Source organism: Bombus fervidus, chromosome 4, assembly GCF_041682495.2.
Source record: "Bombus fervidus isolate BK054 chromosome 4, iyBomFerv1, whole genome shotgun sequence".
NCBI classification, from domain to species: domain Eukaryota; kingdom Metazoa; phylum Arthropoda; class Insecta; order Hymenoptera; family Apidae; genus Bombus; species Bombus fervidus.
In genome coordinates this window covers 17,317,146-17,339,845 of record NC_091520.1, presented here as the reverse complement: position 1 = coordinate 17,339,845, position 22,700 = coordinate 17,317,146, and the positions used below count along the sequence as shown (strand labels likewise).

At 42.8% G+C, this 22,700-nt stretch overlaps 2 protein-coding genes across 3 annotated transcripts in view; both read right to left on the bottom strand.

Annotated features, from left to right (window-relative positions):
- The window catches only part of Atpsyndelta (ATP synthase, delta subunit), a 137,004-nt gene that overhangs the window by 7,675 nt on the left and 106,629 nt on the right, over positions 1 to 22,700 (bottom strand). The window lies entirely within an intron of this gene.
- Rsph3 (Radial spoke head protein 3) lies at positions 1,977 to 6,541 on the bottom strand. 2 transcript variants are annotated; one of them, XM_072001613.1, is made up of 9 exons: positions 5,170 to 6,541; positions 4,641 to 4,722; positions 4,390 to 4,563; positions 4,164 to 4,292; positions 3,866 to 4,069; positions 3,632 to 3,794; positions 3,345 to 3,431; positions 2,581 to 2,778; positions 1,977 to 2,111 (listed from the first exon to the last, which is right to left on the bottom strand). In XM_072001613.1, the coding sequence occupies exons 1-8, from the start codon at positions 5,946 to 5,948 to the stop codon at positions 2,606 to 2,608; spliced, it is 1,791 nt and encodes a 596-aa protein (XP_071857714.1). In that variant the 5' UTR covers positions 5,949 to 6,541; the 3' UTR covers positions 1,977 to 2,111; positions 2,581 to 2,605. The 2 variants fall into 2 exon arrangements, with proteins under 2 accessions (XP_071857714.1, XP_071857715.1); XM_072001614.1 differs by lacking the exons at positions 1,977 to 2,111; positions 2,581 to 2,778 and having other exon boundaries at positions 3,577 to 3,794; positions 5,170 to 6,540.

The window sequence follows — 22,700 nt, the reverse complement described above, 5'->3', positions numbered from 1 at the left end:
GGGTAAAGGCTGAGTTATGGTTGGCTTTACGGGGAGGTGACTATAAAGATGATTCGTTTTGGTTCTGCAAGTGTCGAAAATATGCTCCTGATAGCTCTTCCAACGAGACACTGGTTCACGTGTTATTAATATTTGCTAAGAATCTTTGCAAATACTGGTAAATACCGGTAAATACTGGTAAATACAGGTAAATACTGGTAAATATTGGAATCTTTACAAATATTAAATATAAAGATAATGTTTCGTTAACAACGGGCACATGTAAAGGCACGTTGAGATTTATTGCAGTTAAAACTTCGTTGCTTCGGTCACGTGCCGTTGACATATTGCTCGCGTCTCTCGACGTCGAGTGTTCTGTAACGCGACACGTGCCGATCGAATACCCTATAACACCATTACTGAGAATGCTTCACCCCGCGTTCAGGTTCCTATTTAACCATTATACACCATTAGGTATTGTTTACTTGATTTTAAGGGAGTCACTTCATTCAATGAGTTAACGCAGCAAATACGCGAAGTCTGACCAAGTTAACGTTACCAGTTGCTTATCAAATTTTTATCAAAATTACCAAACTTTTCAATTATCAGTTAACCGTTGTTCGAAAAATATTTCCCTCTGGTATGCTTATTCATAGACGTTAACGATATTTCGTTTTAGCATTTAGTTTTTACTTCAAAGACGTTCTTTAAGCCGACCGTTGAGCGGCAGTCGCGCAAGTTGTGGAAAAAGAGATCATTTTGAGTGGAATGTTCGCAACGAAGGTTTCCCGCGTATTAATAGATAAAAGAAACGCGCTGAAATACAGGTGGCATGGATCACATGGTGGAACAGCGTAGAAACCCCCTATGACCGATTAGACTCTATCACGGTACTCCCTTTTTGAATCTCCCTAAAAACACGACTCACTTGGCACACGAGTTTTGTGCATATAATGCAAGGTATCGGGACAATTCCTCCCTCTCCTTACTCCGCTTAATTTAATCCAATACGATATGGCTCCCCTCACCTTGTCGCGTTCATCGCCGGAAGGGGTGCGTGGTTTAAGAGGGTGGGTGGCTTTTTAAAACTGTGCCGATCTCAATTCACCGTGAAACCTCATCCTATTATCGTCTATTTAATCCTGATCGAGCCTGACAGGTTTTTTTTTACTTTCGCGGTGTACCGACGAATCTTATCTCGTTTCGAAAGAATATGATTGAATCTTCTCTTCTTAATTCTCGCATTCTGTTTCTTTCCTCTCCTTTTCGGATATGAATACGAATAAATTTCATCGAGGAAAGCAGCGGCATATAATGAAGCATGACATGACATAAAAAAAAAGAAAATTTTGTAAGTGTATGCGTATTTTGGTAAATACATAATGTCGACGGTATAATCTGTGCATTTGTAACTCTTTCTTTGAACAAATGAAAGGACAGTTTTGGTAATTTGATCTGTACCTTTCCGAAAGGTAGGCACAGATATACCTAACAGAGCGAGACACGAGGACAGATAACGATGACGCCAGGCATACTTGTCTAGTATAATTTACTGCTGCCACAACCTTCATTTTTCGAAGCTATGAACCTTATTTTCTCCTTAAATCCAAGAATTGGTCTTTTTATTTTTACCTATCTCTGTTAGAAACAATGTATAATTATACAAGAGAAAAATAGGATTGTACGTTGCATTCGAGTTTCTTTTCAAGTATGCATAGTTTACCTTTGTAATCTGAAATAACAGACGAGCTGACAAGTAAAATTACGCCTGACGGTTTTAGCGACGTTCGTATTTTCGACTTAACGATCGCCTCCACAGCTGTATTTCCGTGTACAATAAAAGATAAAAAGATAAATCGACGACAAATATATGGAGCTTGATTTTTCCTAAATTATACGAAGAGAAAGTTTGTCGGACAGAAGTTACCCTGAAAGAACAGAGGAAAATAAAAGGAACATAAGTAATATACAAAAGTAATAACATAATATAAGTAATATAAGTAATAAATATTTCGTTTATTTGCATCAATTGAAATATCTTTCGTGAAAACAATAATCATTGTGAATCTTTTGTTCTCTTACGAATCTCAATCGATCGACTCGTCGTTGTTCTTCCTCGATTCGAGACGTACCTGAAAAGAGTAACTAATAAATTGTTATTCTTCCAAGTGTAAAAATTAATAGGAGAAGATGGAATTGTTTTTAAAAGTGCAGCACGGACGGATATATTAGAAAACGGATAATTAATTTCTGATGGATTTTCGTGGAATACGGCTGTGGTAGTTGGTGTTTGCTATGGGGGTCGAAAACGCGGCGGTGACCTGTCACGGAGCGCAACCGGACGAGATGGATTTGTCTCGCAGCTGTGTACACTGCTTAATGTAGAAGCCAGTGAGATGGGGATTGCTCCGGTGCTGGTGGAGGTGTCCCTAAATCCGAAAGCTAACTATGATATGCTCGTTTTTCAGTCGCAAGATCAACGAGTATTAAAGTATTGGCAAAAGACGATCCGAAAAGCAAAAAATTCACCGACTTTGTCGATAGCTCGATGATAGTTTGTTACGTATTAGTATACGAGCTTATTTTTCTAACTTTACGTACAAGAATGTTCGGTCGAGTCGGTTGATTAAACGGCGTCTGAATTTTCGATAATGGGTGGTTCGTAATTTACGAAATTTGGGTCGTCCCCACCATCCTCGATATGATCCATCGACGGTTTCCTTCTCCTGGAGACATCGTACTCTTCGCCAAGCTTTTTGTATGCTTCTGCACGATTTTCTAGAATTTCTCTGACGATCTCTGAAAGATTACAAGATGAGAGAAAAATTTGTTATGAATGTAGGTTGAATCGTTGGAGATTTATTATTTTATTATTTATTATTTATTATTTATGATCTATTTGAAGCGGCGCAACGTTGTTGCATCAGAATCTTGTTGTTAATTAAATTTGATGTTTATGATCATTAGTTTTGATTGAAATTATTTACACTTTCTAAAAGATAATGAAGAGTGAAGTGGGTCGCATTCTTCCACACAATTGTGCACTGGATTAACCTTTGTGGATTGAACCGTTATTAGGGGTATAGGAACAAGGGTAAGACGACATCATTATCCCAGTGTTATCGACACTTCTGAATCTTGAATAAACTTTGGGTAAGGTGGAAACTGTGTTTACGAAAGGTATACTAAAAATTTCCACGGTGTTTGAACCGTTCGTCTTATGAGAAAAGAGACGACACTGACATAATACGTATATTAACGTCGGGATTTTCAATTGTATAATTTAAATAGAAAGCGAAGTTATCTAGAACCACGGGAATTTTCAGTAAGGTGGACCAAATTAGTAATAAACTAACGATATTTACCCATGAGTAATTCCCTGCTCTCGATCATGTAGCCCATTTCTTTTTTAACCTCCTTCATCAACCACGGCATGAAACCTTCTTCGACATCTGTGAAAACGAATATTGCAGCATTTTATTAGGACGAGTTATTGCTAATTTAGTTGAAAAAAAAGGAAGTAGGAAGAACGGGCGAACGCTTCTTTCGTTATCGAATTATCGGATAAAGATTATAAATAAAGAAAAATTAATAAACCTTTCTGAACGAACTAATTCACAAAAAGTAGCAGTGTTCTTGAGTGTTCACGAACCGGCCTTGATTTCGTCCAACAGGAACCCGGACATCTTCAAACCTTCCAGAACCGCTGGTAGAAGTTCGGCTATATATCCTGTTAAAAGGGTAGCCGCTGCGATTCGTTCTTCCGTTTCCTTTCGAGCTATCATCGCGTCCTCGTGTTGCCTTAATCGTTGATCCTATCGAACGAATTGGAACAGCGACGCTTAAGAACGAAACTTTTCAAACGAGTAATCGACGATGTACAAACCTTCTCTTCTCTCAGCCTCCTTTCTTGCTCCTCCAGTCTTCGCGCCTCAGCTCTTTCAGCAGCGCGTAGCTCCAAGAACTTTCTCTGTTGCTCCCTCAAAGCGGCGATCTCCTCCTCTTCGAGAACTTCCATCAATGCCTGTTCTATCGTTTTACCAACAAGCATCTCGAGAATCGGTTGCACCTCGAAGTCGAAATCGAACAGCTGAAAGTAAGGTTGTTTGCTCGAACGATCGATAGCCGCTCAAACGTGTAAAATTCCCAAGAAGAAGAATCGCCTGGATTTTTTTCCAACTTACGTCACCAGGCTCAATTTGAGTACTAGCATCTTGGCCAACTTTATCCGGGCAATATTTCGGTGTTGGCGGTCTATCCAAGAAGTAGTCCGTCTGTGTCGCGACATCGGTTTCGTCTGGTTTGTCGAATAACTGCCAAACATAACGTACAATGTTCGATTACGAGCTGTTGCAAGATACTCGAGAGGAGAGTTAGACGAATCGTCTAGGATAGAGAGACGTTGCTTACCTCTTCGAGGTAAACTTCCGTTTGCACCGGCTCGTGCTTGCGACCAGGAACCGGCGGTGGCGAACCTGCTCTAGCGACCAGAGCTTTAGTAGCTTGTGCTTGAGCTCGTTTCCTCGCTAAATTCCTCCTTCTGGCTTCCGCTTGCCTTGCCGCTATCGATTGTTCTCCATCGATCTAAACAAAATGCGTAATTACATATTTTTCCATATACGTGCACGGGTTGCGGATAGTTCGTTCAATTCGTTACTTACAAGGATAGGAGGAGTGGCAAACGTGCTTCCCCGGACGACGCGACGGTCAAACATAATATTCCCAAAAGGAATCGGTTGATCGCTGTAAAGGGAGGAAACGAAGGTACCTTACATATTTCGCGAGCTAAGTTGGAAATCTTGGGCAAGCGTCGATGAATTAGATATCGGGGTGTATTTTAAGTTGTACACACGTGTACGTTACAATACTATCAGTATGCATATGCACTTGATAATCTTCAACATCTCCTCCTTACACGCAACGGAACTATTTACGACCTTCTCGTTTCTACCGTTCCTGACACACTTCGTTAAACGCTTTACAAGCAAATTTTAAGTACCCTTTCGTGTTACTCTTTCCCTTTCTCCCCCCTTTCTCCCCCTCTCTTCCCCCCTTTCTCCCCCTTTCTCCCCCTTTCCCCCCTCTCTTCCCCCCTTTCTCCCCCTTTCTCCCCCTTTCTCCCCCCTCCCTCTCTCTAATACGTAAAATAAAACGCAGCGAATAAGTTTCCCAAAATGTTGGCAAACTTACGTCGCGTCGTTTCTTTTCGCGGTCTTCGCTCGGTCGTCCAAGGTCGAGGCAGCCATGGTCGTCGCGTTCATCATTCCGAGGGTAAAGTCGACGGTGGCCTTGAGAGCAACCGGACACCTGGCAATATGGCTGCTATGACGTACTTCCGGTTTTTTGGTTAACGACGCGAGTGATTTGAACTTGGAACGCAGCGGACAATTATCGGAGTCCTCGGTATCGTTAGAGTTTGACGCGATGCCGAGAAGAGACGCAACTTCCGGCGGTGGCATCAGAAATTCTCCTGTCTTGACGGTCGTGATGAATGGTTTTCTACGGAAAATTTGATTCTTCTTTGCACTTTTACGCTGTTCTTCCTTCTCTTGCTCCTGTTCCTGAAGTTTCTTCAGCTTCGCGTTTAGAACTTCGTTGAAGTCTTCCGTAGACAAGGTCATACTAGGCTTTATCGCCGGTATTTTGTCCACCGATCGTGAGCTTTCCTGGCTTCTGCTTCGCGCTTCTCTTCTTAGTGGATTCACTTGGTTCGATTGCAAATTCGCTTGGACCAAATGATCGTTCGATCTGCTGATGCGTTTTCGATCAAACAGGTTGTTTTTCATGTTTTCGAGACAATCATCGACTACCGATCGATCCGTCTCGGTGCAATCGTTCACGCGAAGAAGAGGCAAATTGGTGTCCAAGCCATCTTTCTGAAGAATAGTAAATGCTGGAGAATTCTTTCGTTCGAGATCAAAGGGATCTCCGTTGGCTGTGGGCGCCAACGCGGAAATCCCAGCTGGCATGTTGTCGGCGTTTTCAGGAACTTTTACAGTAACTTGTACCGCGCATTTTCGAACCACAAAGTACACCGATCAGGTTGCCGTTGATTTTTTTCAGGTCTCTACGTACGTACGTTTCATCTGTCTTGCTTTTTCTATTTTTAAAGAGGCGAGATGAATCGAGATCAGTGATTTGGATCCAGGACGATAGATGGAGGAAAACGAGACGACGTGAGCGCTTGTACGATGACCACTAACAGGCCCGCAATCGTGCGAGCGTGTTCACGGACTGGACAATGTCCTTAGAATCGACCGATATGTACCGCAGACATGCTACACGTATATTTTTACCCAGCGGCCACTCAATAACGCTGACCATCGTGAACTTTGCGCATGCCTAAGTCACGCTAAAGGGGCTCGAAATCGGTGGTAACTATGACCACGTATGTCCGTTGGTGTTTTGCAAAGCACCGCGACCAGAATTTCTCCTCGACTATCCGACCTCCTCCGTCAACCTCTTCTAGATGAAACGTTCGCGTTACGTTTCTACTTACTTTGTCGCTGTATTTATATCCCAACGAAGATCAACGACTTCGTTTTAATTGCGTGATCGCGTGTAATCGTCAATTTAGTTCTTCGCCTACGCTTCTTCCCTTTTAATAACGCTGCTGTGTATATCGATCATAGACGTTATTGCGTTATCTCCGCTTATGATGTCGCAAAAATATTTGAACGTTTGTCATACGATCAACAGGAAGTCGTCACACCTCTCTCTTGGATGAGTATATTATGGTTATTCTTGAAGAAAAACCTACCCATTGTGTTCAACGTTGTTTACGCGTTTCTTCCTTTCTATCATGATAAAAATTTGCAATATTTTTTTTTACTACAAATTAACCTTTCGTTTCTCTTGTATTATATGTATAAATCGCAGTGTCACGTTCGTCCTAAGTAAGAAACCGTGCGTGGCGATGTTTGAAATTGATTAGCAAAACGTAAGAACAGGTAGCTATAATAACGAAGAACATAGGCGATCGTAGTAGCAGTTTTCCATGTCGGAAGACTGTGTAAAGATTTCATGAGTTGATATATGTACGTGGAATACGTTGAAAGTTTCAGGCGATTGAGGAAGTTTTCACGTGAATATAAGAAGAAGTTTGAAAATTGGCAAATATGATAGAAAAAGGTGTGAAGAAGGTAGAAATAGATGGAAAAATAGAAGCAATTTATTTCGTTGATGCTTGCCCATGATCTTTTAAACAACTTCGTAACCAAATGCTGTAATTTTTCTAGAATTTTTTAAAACGTTTCGAAAACTTACGTGGGTGGATTTCTATATTTCTTCTGGACATGTAAAATTGCCCTTGGACTCTTGACAAATGTATAAGTTTCTTTTTTATCTGCTTCTCTGGCCGGTATATTGTAAGAGTGAAGCCCACGATTACACGTTCGGCACATATCCGTTCTGGTGGCCATCTCTTTTCCTCAATATAGTTATAAATATAAATATTAACAGACAGCTTTACTTCAGCCAATTGTTATTATGTATTAATCGCTCTTTTTGCAAAAATTTCTATGAAATGCCTGCTGTAAGGTTGACCACAAATTCGTAATGGTTTCAAAGACCATCTACTTGTGTACTTCAGTTGTCAAGGGAACGCAAAGAGAAAGGGTTTTCCTTATGTGTATATTGATATAACTTTTACAATAGTCAACCAAGATTCTATATTAATTAACTAAATATAAAACTTGAAACAATTTTTAGTAGCAACATTATTAACTACCGTTATTTTGCACTTATCTATTTTCCTGTAAAAGAAAGGAGAGTTTAAACATTTTTAAAAAATTGGTTGAGAGTGATAATCATTATGATTTGTTTTAATATTTTGCTTAAGAGCGTATAAAAAGATACATTTATAGTTAATACAGCTGAGAACCATTTTATCGATACTATTTTTTAGGCTGAACCCACAGTCGATATAGATGGTACTTATCAATATCTACCGTACGATATAACGATGACATATCGATCGGAACATTGACTGTACCTTTGTTTAACTCTTTCGTTTCGAGTGCCACTTATAGGCAGCATTCACAAGATGGACTGTGGGTACGAGCGTCGCTTGTAGGCGGTATCCACCAGATGGCCAGTGGGTACGAGCGCCACATATAGGCGGCGACACGTAACGACCCCTGGATCCGGCAACCCATATATCCGGAATCCAAATGTTGCATATACAAGTGCTATCTGTAGTTAATAATATATTTTCTCGTTATCAGGAGAACATGATTGAGAGAACATTGATTTTATTGACATATTGGATTAACCACTTCTTAAAGTTGCTCATTGTTGAAACAATATCAAAACGTTTCACGCAATATGTTTTAAACATTCAAACGATCGTATACTGTTTCGTGCTAAAAAATCTATTAAATCCATTGACAGTGAAACGATATTTCACATACGGTTCTTACAAGAATTACTGTTATTTAAGTTTAGGGAGACGTATATACAGCAACCACTCACACTGTGCGTATTTCTGGGCCGCGTTTCCGTTCAGTGACAGTACTTCGATGGACTGGACTGCTGTAGCGAAAGGGTTAACAACCATTTCTTAAATATACATATGGATCTGATATATTCGGCTAAGGTTGTTTTAGTTCTAATGTAAGATTATGCTAAAGCATTACTTTAATTCGTTCGGTATTTCATAAAACTTTCTTGTAATATTATATTGTGTATGTTCGACGCAATACAGAGAATTAAATAGATTAACCAATACAGAATTAACTTTAATTGTAAATATTATTGCATAATTTTCTAAATTCAATCCATAAATAGATTTTTCAAATGTCTTATCATTTATTCTCCTTATCATCCTTAATTCTATCCACCTCTCATTGCATGCACCGAAACTTCAACACGTCAATAAAATCATCATTACGCCAACAAAATCGATTGTAGTTGATGGTAAATGATTGTAATTACTTATAATTCACTATTTTTCGAGTTTTATAACTATGTTTAAGATTTTCCAATGTATTGAGATTGTAACATGTTATATGTTATTAACTGTAAATTATTTTAGCTAATTCCTTCAATACTCTATGTTATAAAGATGTTGAAGTACACGAATCGCAATCGAGTACAAATGTAAATATCATTATATAACTCCTTAAATTCAATAAATAAATAGCTTTTTTTAAAGGGAATCTGTCTACCTTCAACCTCCTGCCTTGTTATTTTCACAAACTAGAATTAGTGAAAGTCAAATATTCGTGAAATATGACGTCATTTCCTAGAACCGTCGGATTCGTGCCACCTCCTGTGACGTCATGTTCTCCTGATACAAAATCGTCGAAAACCTTCGTCGAAATCTCGAAAATTTAAATAAATTAAATTATTATAATATTCTTATAAATTAATAATGTGTACAGTCGTATTTAAAAATAATTGATGTATGCAAAAATACAGTAGTTTCTAATTTATATACGTAATAGCGCAAGTTTCACTATATTATTATAAAGAAATACTTACGAATTATATCTAGCAAACCTATTTATAATTAGTTTTAAAATTGTATATATGTATACATATGTAGATATTTGCAAGAGTGTCACGAGAGAAACGTGAGGGTTGGATTGAAGGTTTGAAAGAAAAGGGTATTGAGATATAGGTCTTTATATTACCAACGAGATGCAGACTACCATACAAGGTACTGTACTGGGTTGATAATATCGTATGCTACGCAAAAGGACCAGATTCGTGGTTCACGAATGGCTTTTAACAGTATGCAGATGTTCACGTTGCATCTCAGTGCTACTTCACGATAGAATTGCGAGCAATGGTCCTTGTAACTCATATTGGCGAGTACCAAATCTATAATTTCGACTTTTCTGCTTTCTCTTATTAATCAATGCGAAAGAGAAATGGGATTAAGAAATGAATAAAATATTTAACTATTAATAAGAATTTATATGAGAATATATATTAAAACCTTATATTCAGTAATAAGTGATGTAAAACTGGTACAACTATTACAAATCTTATATGATAATATAATACAATGATAACGTTAAGAATAGATAACGCAATGGAAACAACAACGCACGAGAGATTTCATAACGAAAAAGTAAAGGTGCGAGCTCGGCTGATACAGACCTTTTTAATTTCCCCATTGATGCAAGCCTCGGATGTCAAATATGCAGCAACCTTCTGTAGAAGAGTTCTTAGCAATCATATCGGTAAAACGGTAACCCGTCTATCCGTCTGTAGGTACAATGTCATGCCTATTCTGTATCTGGTCGATATAATTGCTGAAGAGTTGCTATGATAACCCATATGTTGTGCCGTAGGAAATCTTAGATAATAGCTGTATTGAAACATTGAATGATCGCTACATAGCCGACTGTCGGTTATGACCGCTGCCACGACTATACTAGATACTATGAGAGGTGTGGCAGGTTTACTGTACACAGTCGAATAAGCAATATAATCTTTTTATTTACATTGTAAAAAGCGTGAAAAACGTAAATGTACATGAATAATCTCTATTAATTGTCTATTATATACTTTTTTTAGACGCGGCGATACTTGGTTGGGTAATTACATATATTGCAAGTTTATTGTTAATTATAAATAAATAATTTTCAATCTTTAAATTTTCAATACTAATTAATTAAAATATTAATTTTTGTACAGAGAAGTGGATGTCTTTAGTACTATTTAATATATGACAGAATATTTTTGACAAGCATAAGTTAATTTATAAATATTTTGACTGTTAAATTAATTTAATTTCAGTCTTTATTAGATTAAATCTTACCAGGAGAATTTCAGTACTTTTAAACATATGGGAATATTGTTTTGAATAGTTTAGATATCCATATTATCAGTTTGACAAAGAATTTGATGGATGTCGCCACTTTTTCTCAGAAGAATATTATGTGATTATAGAATGGATATTGCAAGGTGGTTAATGGTTGTACAAACATTTGTTACACTTTCTCTCCTACTCTAGTTTTTTACACAAGCTGTGATTGCATTGACATTAGTCTGTTAGCCTTTAAAATTTGTATTGAATTATGAGTAGTTGCTTTCAGCCATTGCCTTTGTGTGTCGTGTCATAGCAGGTAAATAAAAATTTTCAATATTGTATCATCACAATATAGCAAAAAATGTTTATGACATTCAAATAACTTTGAAATTTTAGGTACCTTATTGTTTCTAGCAGTATCAATATTTGGAGGGCAATATTGGCGTAGAGACTAGTTAATGTTTCCAAACTTTAACCATTTATCGTGATCATATGGTTTGGCAGTTATATCATTCGTGTTACATTGGTTAACTACATGTTTGTTGTATCTGGGTGCGAAAACTGGTTATAGACTGCGCAGCCCAATCTACACATTCATCAAGGATTATCAAGGGAAGGATATATATAATTTTTTGTTATATCGATAATATCACGTCAATATTTGATTATAAAATGAGCTTCAACTCTGCTTCACAACATTACTTATATATGAAAACTCATAGATCTGCTTTCAAAGTTTTCCGTGTTATATGACATAGTCCTGTAATTCAGTTTTCAGTGTTCTCATCGATAGTATTTAATTTCGTGCATCTTTTATAAAAACCTGTATCTCTAGATTAAGAGAACTATTGTTGCATTTCTATATCGTCGTTCTATTTATTGTAAGTATTTTAAATATATATCTAATTCTAAAATATTGTAGAAATTACGAATGTCTAGTAATTACGACACGAATAATTGAAATTAAAAAATCACAAAAAATAACGTACTTTTGTAATCATTTTTTTTACTCCACAGTTTTACATAATAAACGTTGATATCATACAGTATACTTTGAAAGTAAGCTAAATATCTTACGAGAGTAAGGTACTAATAAAAAGTAAGCTAAAAGTAAGTAAGCTACGAAGATACTATTATCTATACTATATATATATATATATATAGTATAGTATTATACATAATAGATATATATCAATAGTATCTATAGATAGATAGATACTATTCTCGAATCAGAAATAATCAGTGGTTTTTCTCGTTATCAAATCAAATTTGAAATTGAAAAAGATGATTTTGAGATACGTTTTAGATGAAATTTCAGACGGAATACACGAAACTGCTTTGAAAGTGAAAGCGGGTATCGAGTTACTGGTCATATCGGTATGATAGATACCAATTTTGTTAGTGATAGTTACATTGGAAACGTATCTTACCGATATCTTACGTATCTTACCAAAGCTGCTTGAAAGTGCAGTCAGAATCGGCAATTTCGCGCATTCGTCTGATTTAACCTATTGCAATTGAATCGAGTGCAGAGGTTAGGACGTTAGAAAAAACACAGTTTTACGAAAGATATAATTTTCGTAACTTTGAAACATGGCTGCATCGTAGAGATCTTCGTTACCAGAGAAGATGGAAATTATCGAATTATACCAAAGTAAATTAAATTTTTTCTTTATATTTCTTGTTGTTACGCCGACGTATTTTACGTTCCTTACGCTGTGTGAACACTCGTGGGAATTTATCCTCGTAAATTAATAATAATAATAATAACAATGAAAACGCTGGTATAGATAATTTTTGGTATTTTTTAGAATGTTCGTGGTCTTCGTCGAACCATTATGACGAAATATTTTAAATGCTTGGAAACTAGATGCCGAGGGAATCTCAAAATCGACATTAACGTTTGCGTGGCTTCGAGGACATCGGTTCCTGCATTGATACCATGCTATATACATACATAGGGGAAAGGACGTTTTCGGTTAGTTAGACGATTGAGAGGTGGGCCGAGAATGCTTGTTCTTCCTGATTCGTTCGAAAAGAGGAAGAAGAACGTATCGAGATCGATTCGAATGAAAAGGAAAAAGAAAAGAAAAAAAAAAAAAATAGAAAAGCAGGAGGAGAAAGAGAAGGAGGGTAAAAAGGGTGAGGGATGCAAAAAGGAGAATAGACAGAGGATAGAGACAGAAATGCAAGAGCAGAGGCGTAGGAGGAGCTGCAACGCGAAGAAGGAGGGACGAGGAAGAGGGCAAAGATTTTGGCACCCTGCTGAGTCCCCTAATTGCCTCGCCATCCTTCCCTCGGAACGTCCAGCACGCCCTTGAACCCTCTCCTCGGTCCAGCTAACGCGGTCCTAAAAGCTTACCGAGACCCGAATCTCTTCGTTCTTCTTCCATCTCTTCGGACCACGCGATCTTTCTCTTTTTCCTCGTCTACCACACCTTTCTCCTCATCCAGAACGCTGAATAAGCAACATCATCTATCACACTGCGCGAAACGATATATTTGTTTTCGCCGGACCTGTTTAATTATTTACATCCAGCCCCCAAGTGGAACCGTCTAGTTTGCTTTGCCCCTCCTGTGAGCTTTGTCCCATGTCTTCGCGGCTCGCGCTGGTACTGTTTCATTTTCCGTTCTCCGATCCTTTGAAAAAAATTACTCCAGTCTTATCCCTGTCGTCCGTCAGCGAGATCGGTTCGCGCATCTTGGCGTTTTCGCACACTCCCTTAGAAATCCTTGTAATTACGACGTTGTAATTAATTTGCATCGCCAGCTACCGTGTCGATTGCCGATCGAGTCGCGAATCTTTTACCTAGTAAAATTATCCGATGGGAAAAATGAAAAACGATGGGAAAAACGTTCGAAAGAAAGATCGTACGGCAACCGGCGCGGACGGATGGTCGTAGGGAAGACCAATTATCGCAGTGGAATGTCCGTTCTGGAATCCGTGATGAAATTTGATCTCGCTATTGGAACAACCAGATAATGACTAGGAAGTCTAGGGGCGTGGTAATGAGGGCTGGGTCCGAGCAACTCGCTCGATTCTCTCGGCGTCTCTTCACTATTTCGCGTTCCACGACCGGGCCCCTATGCCTGGCCCCAACCCGGCAACTTTCCTAGTCGATCTTCTACTCGGTCTGTGCTCGGTGATAAATTACGCTCGAGATATCGGCACCTCCTCTTGTTCATTTGCCAAGGGTATGTATGTTCGCGTTGCTCCTCTAAAGACACCCTTTGCGGTTAATTTCGAGGCTCCATCCTTGTCTCGAAGGTCGCTACTTTGTCTTCATCGTCAGTTTCATACGAATCTCCTAGACATAGCGCGTCGGTCTTAATAATAATTCAGAAACATATAGCCAGGATCTGTGTATTCGACAAGAACCTCGTATCGTGTGAACTACTTGAAATAGCTTGACTTTTAGGATTAACGCGGCGCAAATACCGTCTCCTACAAAATTTCTCGATAATTAGTCGTTGGAAATGTTTGACAACGTTTGAAGATATTTTATGGAGGACCTGTGGTTTCGGTGAAAAGGAACCCTTGTTTGTTTTACGCGACCCGTCGATCGTTCGGTCGACCAAACAACAAGGATAAAGGGAGGCTAAACAGGAAAGTATCTCGTAACTGGCAAGCGTTGCGTCGTCCTGGACGCGTTTGCCACCCGAGAGGCTCGTTTACACCAGTCGAGGCAGCAGCTTCTCGCCTGCTCGCCACCTTTGTCTCGATTTCGATTCTCTTTCCTTTTCCTCTCTATTCTTCTTCGGTTCTCTTCTGTTCTTCTTCCGCTTACCGAGAAGACAGTGTGTATGTGTGTGTGTGTGTGTGTGTAGGATCGAAACGTTGCATTCTTCGCAGATAGAGGAGGTCGCGCGACAGCAACTCGAATTTGGAACAAGGCCGATCTAATGTACGGACAATGTTAACTGATGAGCAGAACTGGACCCGTTGCAAGAACAATGCAGTCCGAGGAAAACAGAGAAAAAACAATGGGTTCCTATTAGCATCTACCTGAACTTGTTGGGTCTCTTCGTCCGACAGTGGTGGTGGCTCCCTTTTTCTCTTTTCTCTCTCGGTCTCCGAGCCCTCCTACCTTCTACCCTGTATCTTCCTTTCCACTCAGCAACTTTATTTCCGTGGAATCGCTCCACCCGCTCGTTTCACGGTTTCACCGCACCCTAAATCGATCGTGTGTTCGACCTTTCGACGGTACGCCGCTATCGGTAGAACCATGTTTGGGTGTTTAGTTAGTTTACCTGCGGTGCGGTCGTCCGATTCTTTCAGTACTTTGTCCAATGTTTCGTTCGAACCACTCGGGATTTGATCGTTTCGTGAAATACCATTAGACGATAGACGGAATATCTCTCGAAAAGCTGATACATTCTTTGAACAGTTTCGTTTCATCGGAATCGTCCAATCGGTGGACTTTGCAGCGGCAGGATAAATTGCTGGAGAATTTTCCGCGAGAATGGAACTCAGCTTCCCCCTTGAACCGGTCTGTTCGTTGGAAAATCCACTTGGAATGAAAATACTTGGAAAGTTTGAAAATTTCGTCTAGACGTCTTCTCGATCGTAATGAAAGGGGTGGGGCGTCACAGTTTTTCCAGTCTGAAACGATCTGACGAACGATGACGTCGCGTTCCAATCTGAAACTTAGCGTTTGGCAAATGGATGGCGAACGCTGGATCGAAGGAAGTGAACGCGACGGGACAAAGGGAAAGCGATAACGGGGGCGCGTTAAAAAATCGCAAGTGGCGCGGTGGAGGGTTCTGGATCGATTAACGCGACCGTACAGCTTGTAGAACAACGGGATCTCGTAGTAAACATTTATTCGTGGCGTTACTTTGCGTAGTTGATGGAAGCGGAGAAGAAAGGCTGCAAGATCTCGGAAAGGATCGAAAGGGCGTTCGTTCGTTTTTCGGGGCGAGTAAGTATCCTCGATCGCCGCGAGATAACGAGAGCAGCGCGTAGATCATGTAGCAGGTTCGCGATCGTGCGCAGATAGGTCGCGTCGCATTTTGTTCTTTCGGCGATGAGAGCAAGGATCAGATAATGTTCCGGAGGAAAAAAACACCCTGAATAGTCGTTCCGCACCAGTTCCTGGTACCGGAAAGCAACGGCGCAACCTGCCACCGGTCAACCTGTTGTTGCCGCTGTTGTTGCTACTTCTGCCGCTGTTGCTCTTACCGTTCGTAAGATTTGCCTGGTCGGTTTTCAGTTCGAGATCAGGTAAAACAAAGAGCGACCCTCGGTCTGCACGTAGCCTGTGAAAAATGGAGTTTCGCTTGGAGAGGAAAGGTGAAAAAACGTCCGTGGTCACGAACGCGAAACAGTTAGAGATCTGGTTGCGTTTCCCTCTTCCCTGTTCTCGCGTTCATCGATAATTCTTATCTGTCCGAGGCTGGTCCGTTGCTGGTAGAAGGACCGAATCTTCGACGATTCGTCGACGCTGTTTCGAACGTAGCTTGACACGTGTTCTCTCGTTTCTTTATCTCTCACGACCGGTACCAGGTCGATAAACGGATAACGCTAAGACTAACGACAACGGGAAAGAAACTATGATCTACTATAAGAGGAATGGAATCATCCGTCGATTGACCGTGCTGTGATCGACTCGACGATCGATCTCGTGAAAGATCTTGGGGAATCGTGGTGACCAAACGACGAAATAAGCAATGTAAATCGATCGACGGACAAATATTTGAACGACCTGACGGACGCGTTCGTCCGTGAATACATCGAAGAGAGTGAGTTCGAGAAGGGGCGGAGGGGAGACAAGGAAACGAGCACGACACTGCGGACGATGGACGGACGTCGCGTCGCATCGTGTTGTCGGCAGGGACGGGACGGCCGCGATTTTTCGATCGAGCATGGTAACGGTCGCGACGACGAACACGGAGACCGAAAAATGAAAAGCAAAGAAGGACCGATATCGTTTCGATCGCCAGAGATACATAAATGCATTAACGAAGACGTTGGCTGCGATTTTACTTCTGAACGTCTCACGCCCTTTGGTTTTCCTGCTGGTCTGGCGAGACCTCTCGTTATCTGAATCACGTCGCTCGAGGGATATCGACTCGCTGTTCGATATCCCACGTCGATGGCTACCGCCGCTACATAGATAACGCCGAGATACATCCATTATTCAGCCATTTGATCGCATATTAGTAGGTATCGAAATGCGTGCCACGGGCTTATCGGTTAAACCGCGCCGTATCACCGCTGTTACTTTTACGTAAGGATACGACTTTACGCATGCGTCCGAAGGACGTCGAAGTAGTCGCGTTTTCGTTTCTCGCTTTCCGCTCGTCATCTCGCAAGATCCGCCAATTATTATTTCGTAAGTTGACGGTAGGGCGTGACGAATTTCTGTCGATTCGCTTCGTGATCGTTCGCGAAAGATTTCGCTCGTTCGTCGGCCAGACGATCTATCGACGCGATCTATCGACGAAATCCGGCGGATAGTTGTTCGATCGAATGCTTGAGTTGAATACGAGTTGAACAAATTTGAGAAGAAATTTGACGATCCAATCCACGGCACGATGATCGCGAATCGCGTGTACGTAGACTTTACGAATTCTTGTTATGGAATTTGGAAGAAGGCGTTAGGATGTCGTGTGGTAGAACAGCGGGATCGAGTCTCCACGCGTGAATCTTAGAAAGTGTGTCGAAACGATAAAAAAGAGCGAGCATCCCTGGAGATGAAAAGAACGCGTCGAATTTCGATGGGGGAGCAGACACGAATGGAACGGGGGTAGTCGACGAGCGATCGGTTGGAAAATAGGAAATAGAAAGCCGTGAGAGAGTGGTTCACCTGCGTCAATGGGACGATGCTGTTGCGTACCACCCTCGCGGTCTGTCGCGTCTCCCGTCTTTTCGCGGCATCGTCTTCGTGGCCGAGACAGCAACCGAGGCCCATAAATTCTTCGCTTTAGCTATTTAAGCGATAGATCATGTTTTAAACAAAAGTCGCTGTGATCCACGTCGGATCGAGAGAAAGAAAAAGCAACGAGACGGTGGTAGTGCGAAGGGACGAGGCGACAGGGAACGCCCTGAGTTTTACGCCAACCATACGCGCCATATACTGGACTAACCCCATAAATCCTTCATCCGCCTCGACTCTGCCATCCTCGCGGCTGTTTTCTAATATTTTGATTTATGCCGCTTTCACTCGGCTAATTTGCCGGCCTTTATCCTTTATTTGCGTGTTTAGGGGTGAAATTTGTCCCTCGAGCTCTGGGGTCTCTTGGCTACAATACAGCGCCGAGGATCGCTTTCCGTCGACCATTGTCGACCTGGTTCTTCGTGTGGCGTTTTTGTTCAACGATACCGAACGAGCTACTCCACGCTCGAGAACGGTGATCGCTGGCGAAACATCAAAACATCATCCTCAATAGGGATAGGGAAAATATTTTCCAAATACGTGGCTCGACTGTTTCTTTCACGCGAGACACGGCCGGTCCATCGTTAAATTATGCCAAACGATCGTACGCGCGTATCACGCGTTTTCTTTCGCGCCGATCGTAGCCTGTCCTGACTTTCGTCAGGATGCAGGATGAAATTGCACTTGGCGCGATTCGGTGTACGCTCGCGGAGAAAGGAACGGCGAACGGCGGCCGTTTTTCGAGGGCGGATGCTCGAACCATCGAGATGGAACGACGAATCGTAAATTACGCCGCGCGATTTCTCTTTCGTTCCGGGCCCGCTATCCTCGAGTTCAGGGTTTGCGTGTGCGCGCATTACGACCATTCCACGAAGGAAGAGAGAAAAAAGAAGGGCGGGTGGAAACCGGGGGTCGATCCTCCACGCTAAACTTCCTGTGGATCCACGTGGCTCTTCCATTGTGTCGCAACGGTTCTAATGATTCGTTCTGATCCGGCCTAGCCCATTCAGGGCGAGGGGGTTAGGTTGTTTTCATGGCGCGGAATTCCGCGACCCATCGTGCTCTGGCATCGACCGTAACGACGATCTAAGCATATCTTGGTTGCGTCTCGTATGTCACGAAAAAGATGTTCGTTCGATCGCTTCTTCTTCGTAAGAAAGACGCAAACGGTCGATCTTTCTCGAGTCGCGTAGGATGCGAAAAAAACTCGGTCGCGAAGAAACATGAAACGAAGGGTCACTGCGAACCCCTGTATGGATCTCCCATATGGGGTATTTCCATCGGTGATTGGGGTGAGTATATCGGGGTATGGAGTCGTCCGTGGACGAGTAATGACTCGGTAATACGACGGGGATGTAACACGCGGCAACCGGAAACGATTCAATCCGGAGTCGTCTCTGCTCGTCTTTTCACCCTAACTGTTAATTCATCCGTTCGGTAAGCGACACAGCTTTGCGCGACGGTTACCGGGATCGTTCGCCAACGACTCGACGCGATTTCTTCGATCGTTGTTTCCACGGCAGTGTCTTTGCATCGAAGGACGATCCTCTCTCTCTCTCTCTCTCTCTTTAATCTTTAAAAAGATTTTAAATATAGACTTTAAATACGGGGGACATCTGCTCGCGGATACCTTTGTACCGATTTTCTTGCGACGTGTCGCTCGGAGCGTTCCTTCGAACGCTGGTTAACCGCTTCGACGTGGGAATAATAGAGCCGCGGTGACATTTTTAGGAGCATCTGGCCGATAAGTGTAAGGCAGGATGAGCACCGGGACAGATCGAAGAATAGAGGAAGAACGAAATAGTGTACGCATTGTACGGTGATTCGATTAAACGTTCTCGCGGTTTTCTTGGGAGAAAGAAGCGCATGCCCCGGGACTGTGGCACGTTTGACGTAGATCGTTGGCTGAGCATTAATTTTACGGTCGATGATTTTTTTTTCTCCGTTGAATGATCGCGACGCCCAAGAAGAAACTCCTATTTGGATTCGTCAGCATTCCGGGCCCGTCACGAAGAATGGGCCGTCGTTTATCAGCTGGGCGTGGGTGTGCAGCCGGCCGATAATAAATTATTTAATTAGTACGCTATTTAATCAACGTTCTAGCGGGATGTCGGGACAACGCGCGTCGCGAGATTTTACAGCGATCGATTTCATCTGGTCGCGGAGAGGAGAAGAGATTCTCGCATAGGTCGCGCGATGATATCAGAGATATTCGGTTAGGAGAAGAGGTGGAAACGGAAAGACAGAAACGACGAGGGGGAGGATAGGAGTGGCGCGAGTCCCGAATCCAGCGTTGAACCAGGAATATCGGGATAATGCATTGGGGTCCGGACAGGCCTTGTTTATAATGGGTTGAACAAGGGTGCTAGAAGCCAGTGGGGGCTCCGGCCCCCCTAAGGCGCGGGTCTTATGGGGCCCCATAGGGACCGGCGGTGTTAACCGGCGGGCAGTCTCACTGCGGTCGGTGTTTGCTCATGAGCCGCGCGTGGTATTTAGGGATAACAAGAGGGCCACTTCATCATCCGCAGGAACGACGACCCCACGATTCCGTTCTTTTTCTGTTCTCGGTGCCCTCTATCTCTTTTCTCCTCCGCTTCTCGATCGTTTCCTTCGATTCTCGTCTCTTCTCGCCTCTCTTCCCGTCTTCCCGTCTTCCCGTTTCGCGAGTATATACATACACACGCACACACACATATATATATATATCTCGTCTCCTCGTTGATTTTCGATTGGATCCTCAGGATCTGATACCACCTTGTGAACGCGTGTTTCCTTCGGGATGCTTTGGAGTCGTATTTGGACGTCGAACCATCGAAACACGTTACACGGTCGTTTATCGATTTCCAAAGATTCCGAAGAATGCGCGTTGGTCGAAACGATTCGTACGATGCCTACGGTATTTAGAGAGTCAGGCCGCGATAAAAAATCGTGGACGACAGAAGAGAAGTGCGAAGAGCGGTACTTGGCTGCGAGTTGGCCGTGTGTATCGATCGAGAGATCGACGAATGAAAATTCATTGGAAGGGAAGGTTCGAAACGCGGATCGATCGGTCGACGGCTGTCCGAGAAATAGATTGCCGGCACTCGGTTGACGGTTGACCATGCCATCGTACCGGCTCGTCCCGAAAAATCGGCGTTCTCGCCTGGGATATGGATCCCCTTTATGGTAATGTCGTGTTTATGCGTTGACAGTCGCCGGCGCTTCCGAACCAGGGAAAGTATGCAAATCTGTCGTAGTCAAAGATTGAATTTCATTTCGTGTCTCTAGGAAAGGGGCGACCTCGATGTCCGACACAGCCGTGTCCGCGTCCGCGACGGAGATAACCTTTCGACACTCGAACGACCAACGACTCGACGACCTTTTGACGAGAGCCTTCCTGCTTCCATATGCATCAAGCCCGTCGACACCGGCAGACGGCCCTTTTGATTTCCACCCATCGGCCACGGCTCCGTGCCTCCGCGACCGTACCCGAGGTTTTCACCCCTTTCCTCTCTTTCCCTCCTCCCCCCCACCTCTTTCCCTCTTTTTTCCTCTTCCGTCACTTATTTTGCCCTCTCGAGCGCGCCGAAATTACGCTTCGTTGTTTTTCGCTCTCCTCCTCCGTACGCCAGCGAGACGCTATCGCCGTCGTCGTTGTCGCTGGTACTCGCCTTTTATTTTTCGCGTTTCTCTCGATCGATCGCCACGAATTTCGCGAATCATGCGAAAAACGATATTGCGTCGGGTCGCGAATTCTCCGATGATAGGGTCGTCTCTTCGGGATAGAAGGAGACAAGCAGGCGTTGGTATAAAAGATCGGAATCTCTCTAGATGTTCATGAATTTCAAGGGACGAGCTTCGAACGGGTATAATTTTTCCATTTAGAGCCGGCTGCCTGAACGAATCTGCCGACGACTCGCTCGTACGATCTATCGTACGATCGAGCCGATACGCGTAAACAAATGCGCGCTAATGCGAACTAATGTCGTCGGTTCGAAACTAATGACCCGTTTCTGTGTCGCATCGCTTTTACCGATCCTTCCGCGCCCTGTCTCGTCAAAGGTAAAATATCGCTGGACAGGACGAGACGAGAGGTCCGAGGCGGTTCGAGATTTCCGTTTCTTTTGCATTCTTCATGAATATCGTACGGTCTATCGGTCTGTTCGACTTCCTATCGCCTGGCGTTTTTATACGCTTTTATAGATTCCTCGATCGGTCGATTTTTTCCAACGTCGATACGCGCTCCGTGTCTTTCGCGAGTTGTTCGATTCTTCCGTGCTGGAAACCGCGCGACTATTCTCAGATAAAAGGTAGGAAAAAAAAAAAGAAAAAACAAAAAAGAAAAAAAAAATAAATGAAAGAAAAGGAGAGGATAGCGGGCGTTCGTTACGTTAGAGGAAAGTTAAACGGCGAAGCAGCTCGTTCCTCGAGAAACGTTCTTTCCGGCCTTGACCAGCAGGAAATCAGAGTCAGCACGAATTGAAATTTGTACAAGCTGAAACATCGTCGTCTCGTCGGCTCCACGATAAACTACGCGTTTGATCGGCTTGTAAACGTCAGATCTGTGGGATTCGAGCAGGCTGCTCGAGGGAACCATCGACACGGTCGCATCGACGCATATTTAACCAAGCGATGGCAGCAGGCGCAGCAACCACGAGCGGAATGTCTCGGGGCTGTGGCGCGTATCGCGGTGAACGAATCGCGGGAGAAAATATCGATAACGGAAAAACCGATTCCAGATATTGCGCGAGCTATTTTTCAGCGTTTTTATTAATACCCTAGCCCGGGCTCGCATGCCCGGCCTATGCCCCGGCAAATTAGGGTGAAGCACCGCTTACTCGTGAATCTTTTCGACCCTTCGTGAAAGGAGATGACTATCGTTTTGTCCTCGAACGACTACCGTTGCTACCGACGAAAACTCATGAATTCGACGCTAATTTATCGTCGAGGACCGCTCTTCCCTTCGTCCCCTGCATCCGGGATGACGCCTTCTACCTCCTCCGGAGTAGCTTCGAAATTCTCGCTGAGTTCAAGAGATTAATTGCGCACTGCCTTGGAAACGATCTCGCGTAGCGAATCAGCTCGCTTTGATTTTTATCCTT

Coding starts and splice junctions, on each gene's coding strand:
- Rsph3 (XM_072001613.1), bottom strand. CDS start 5,948: ATGCCAGCTGGGATTTCCGCGTTGGCGCCCACAGCCAACGGAGATCCC. Junction 4,070..4,163: donor CTCAAATTGAGCCTGGTGAC/GTAAGTTGGAAA, acceptor CCTTACTTTCAG/CTGTTCGATTTCGACTTCGA. Junction 2,779..3,344: donor GAGCAGGGAATTACTCATGG/GTAAATATCGTT, acceptor GTAATCTTTCAG/AGATCGTCAGAGAAATTCTA.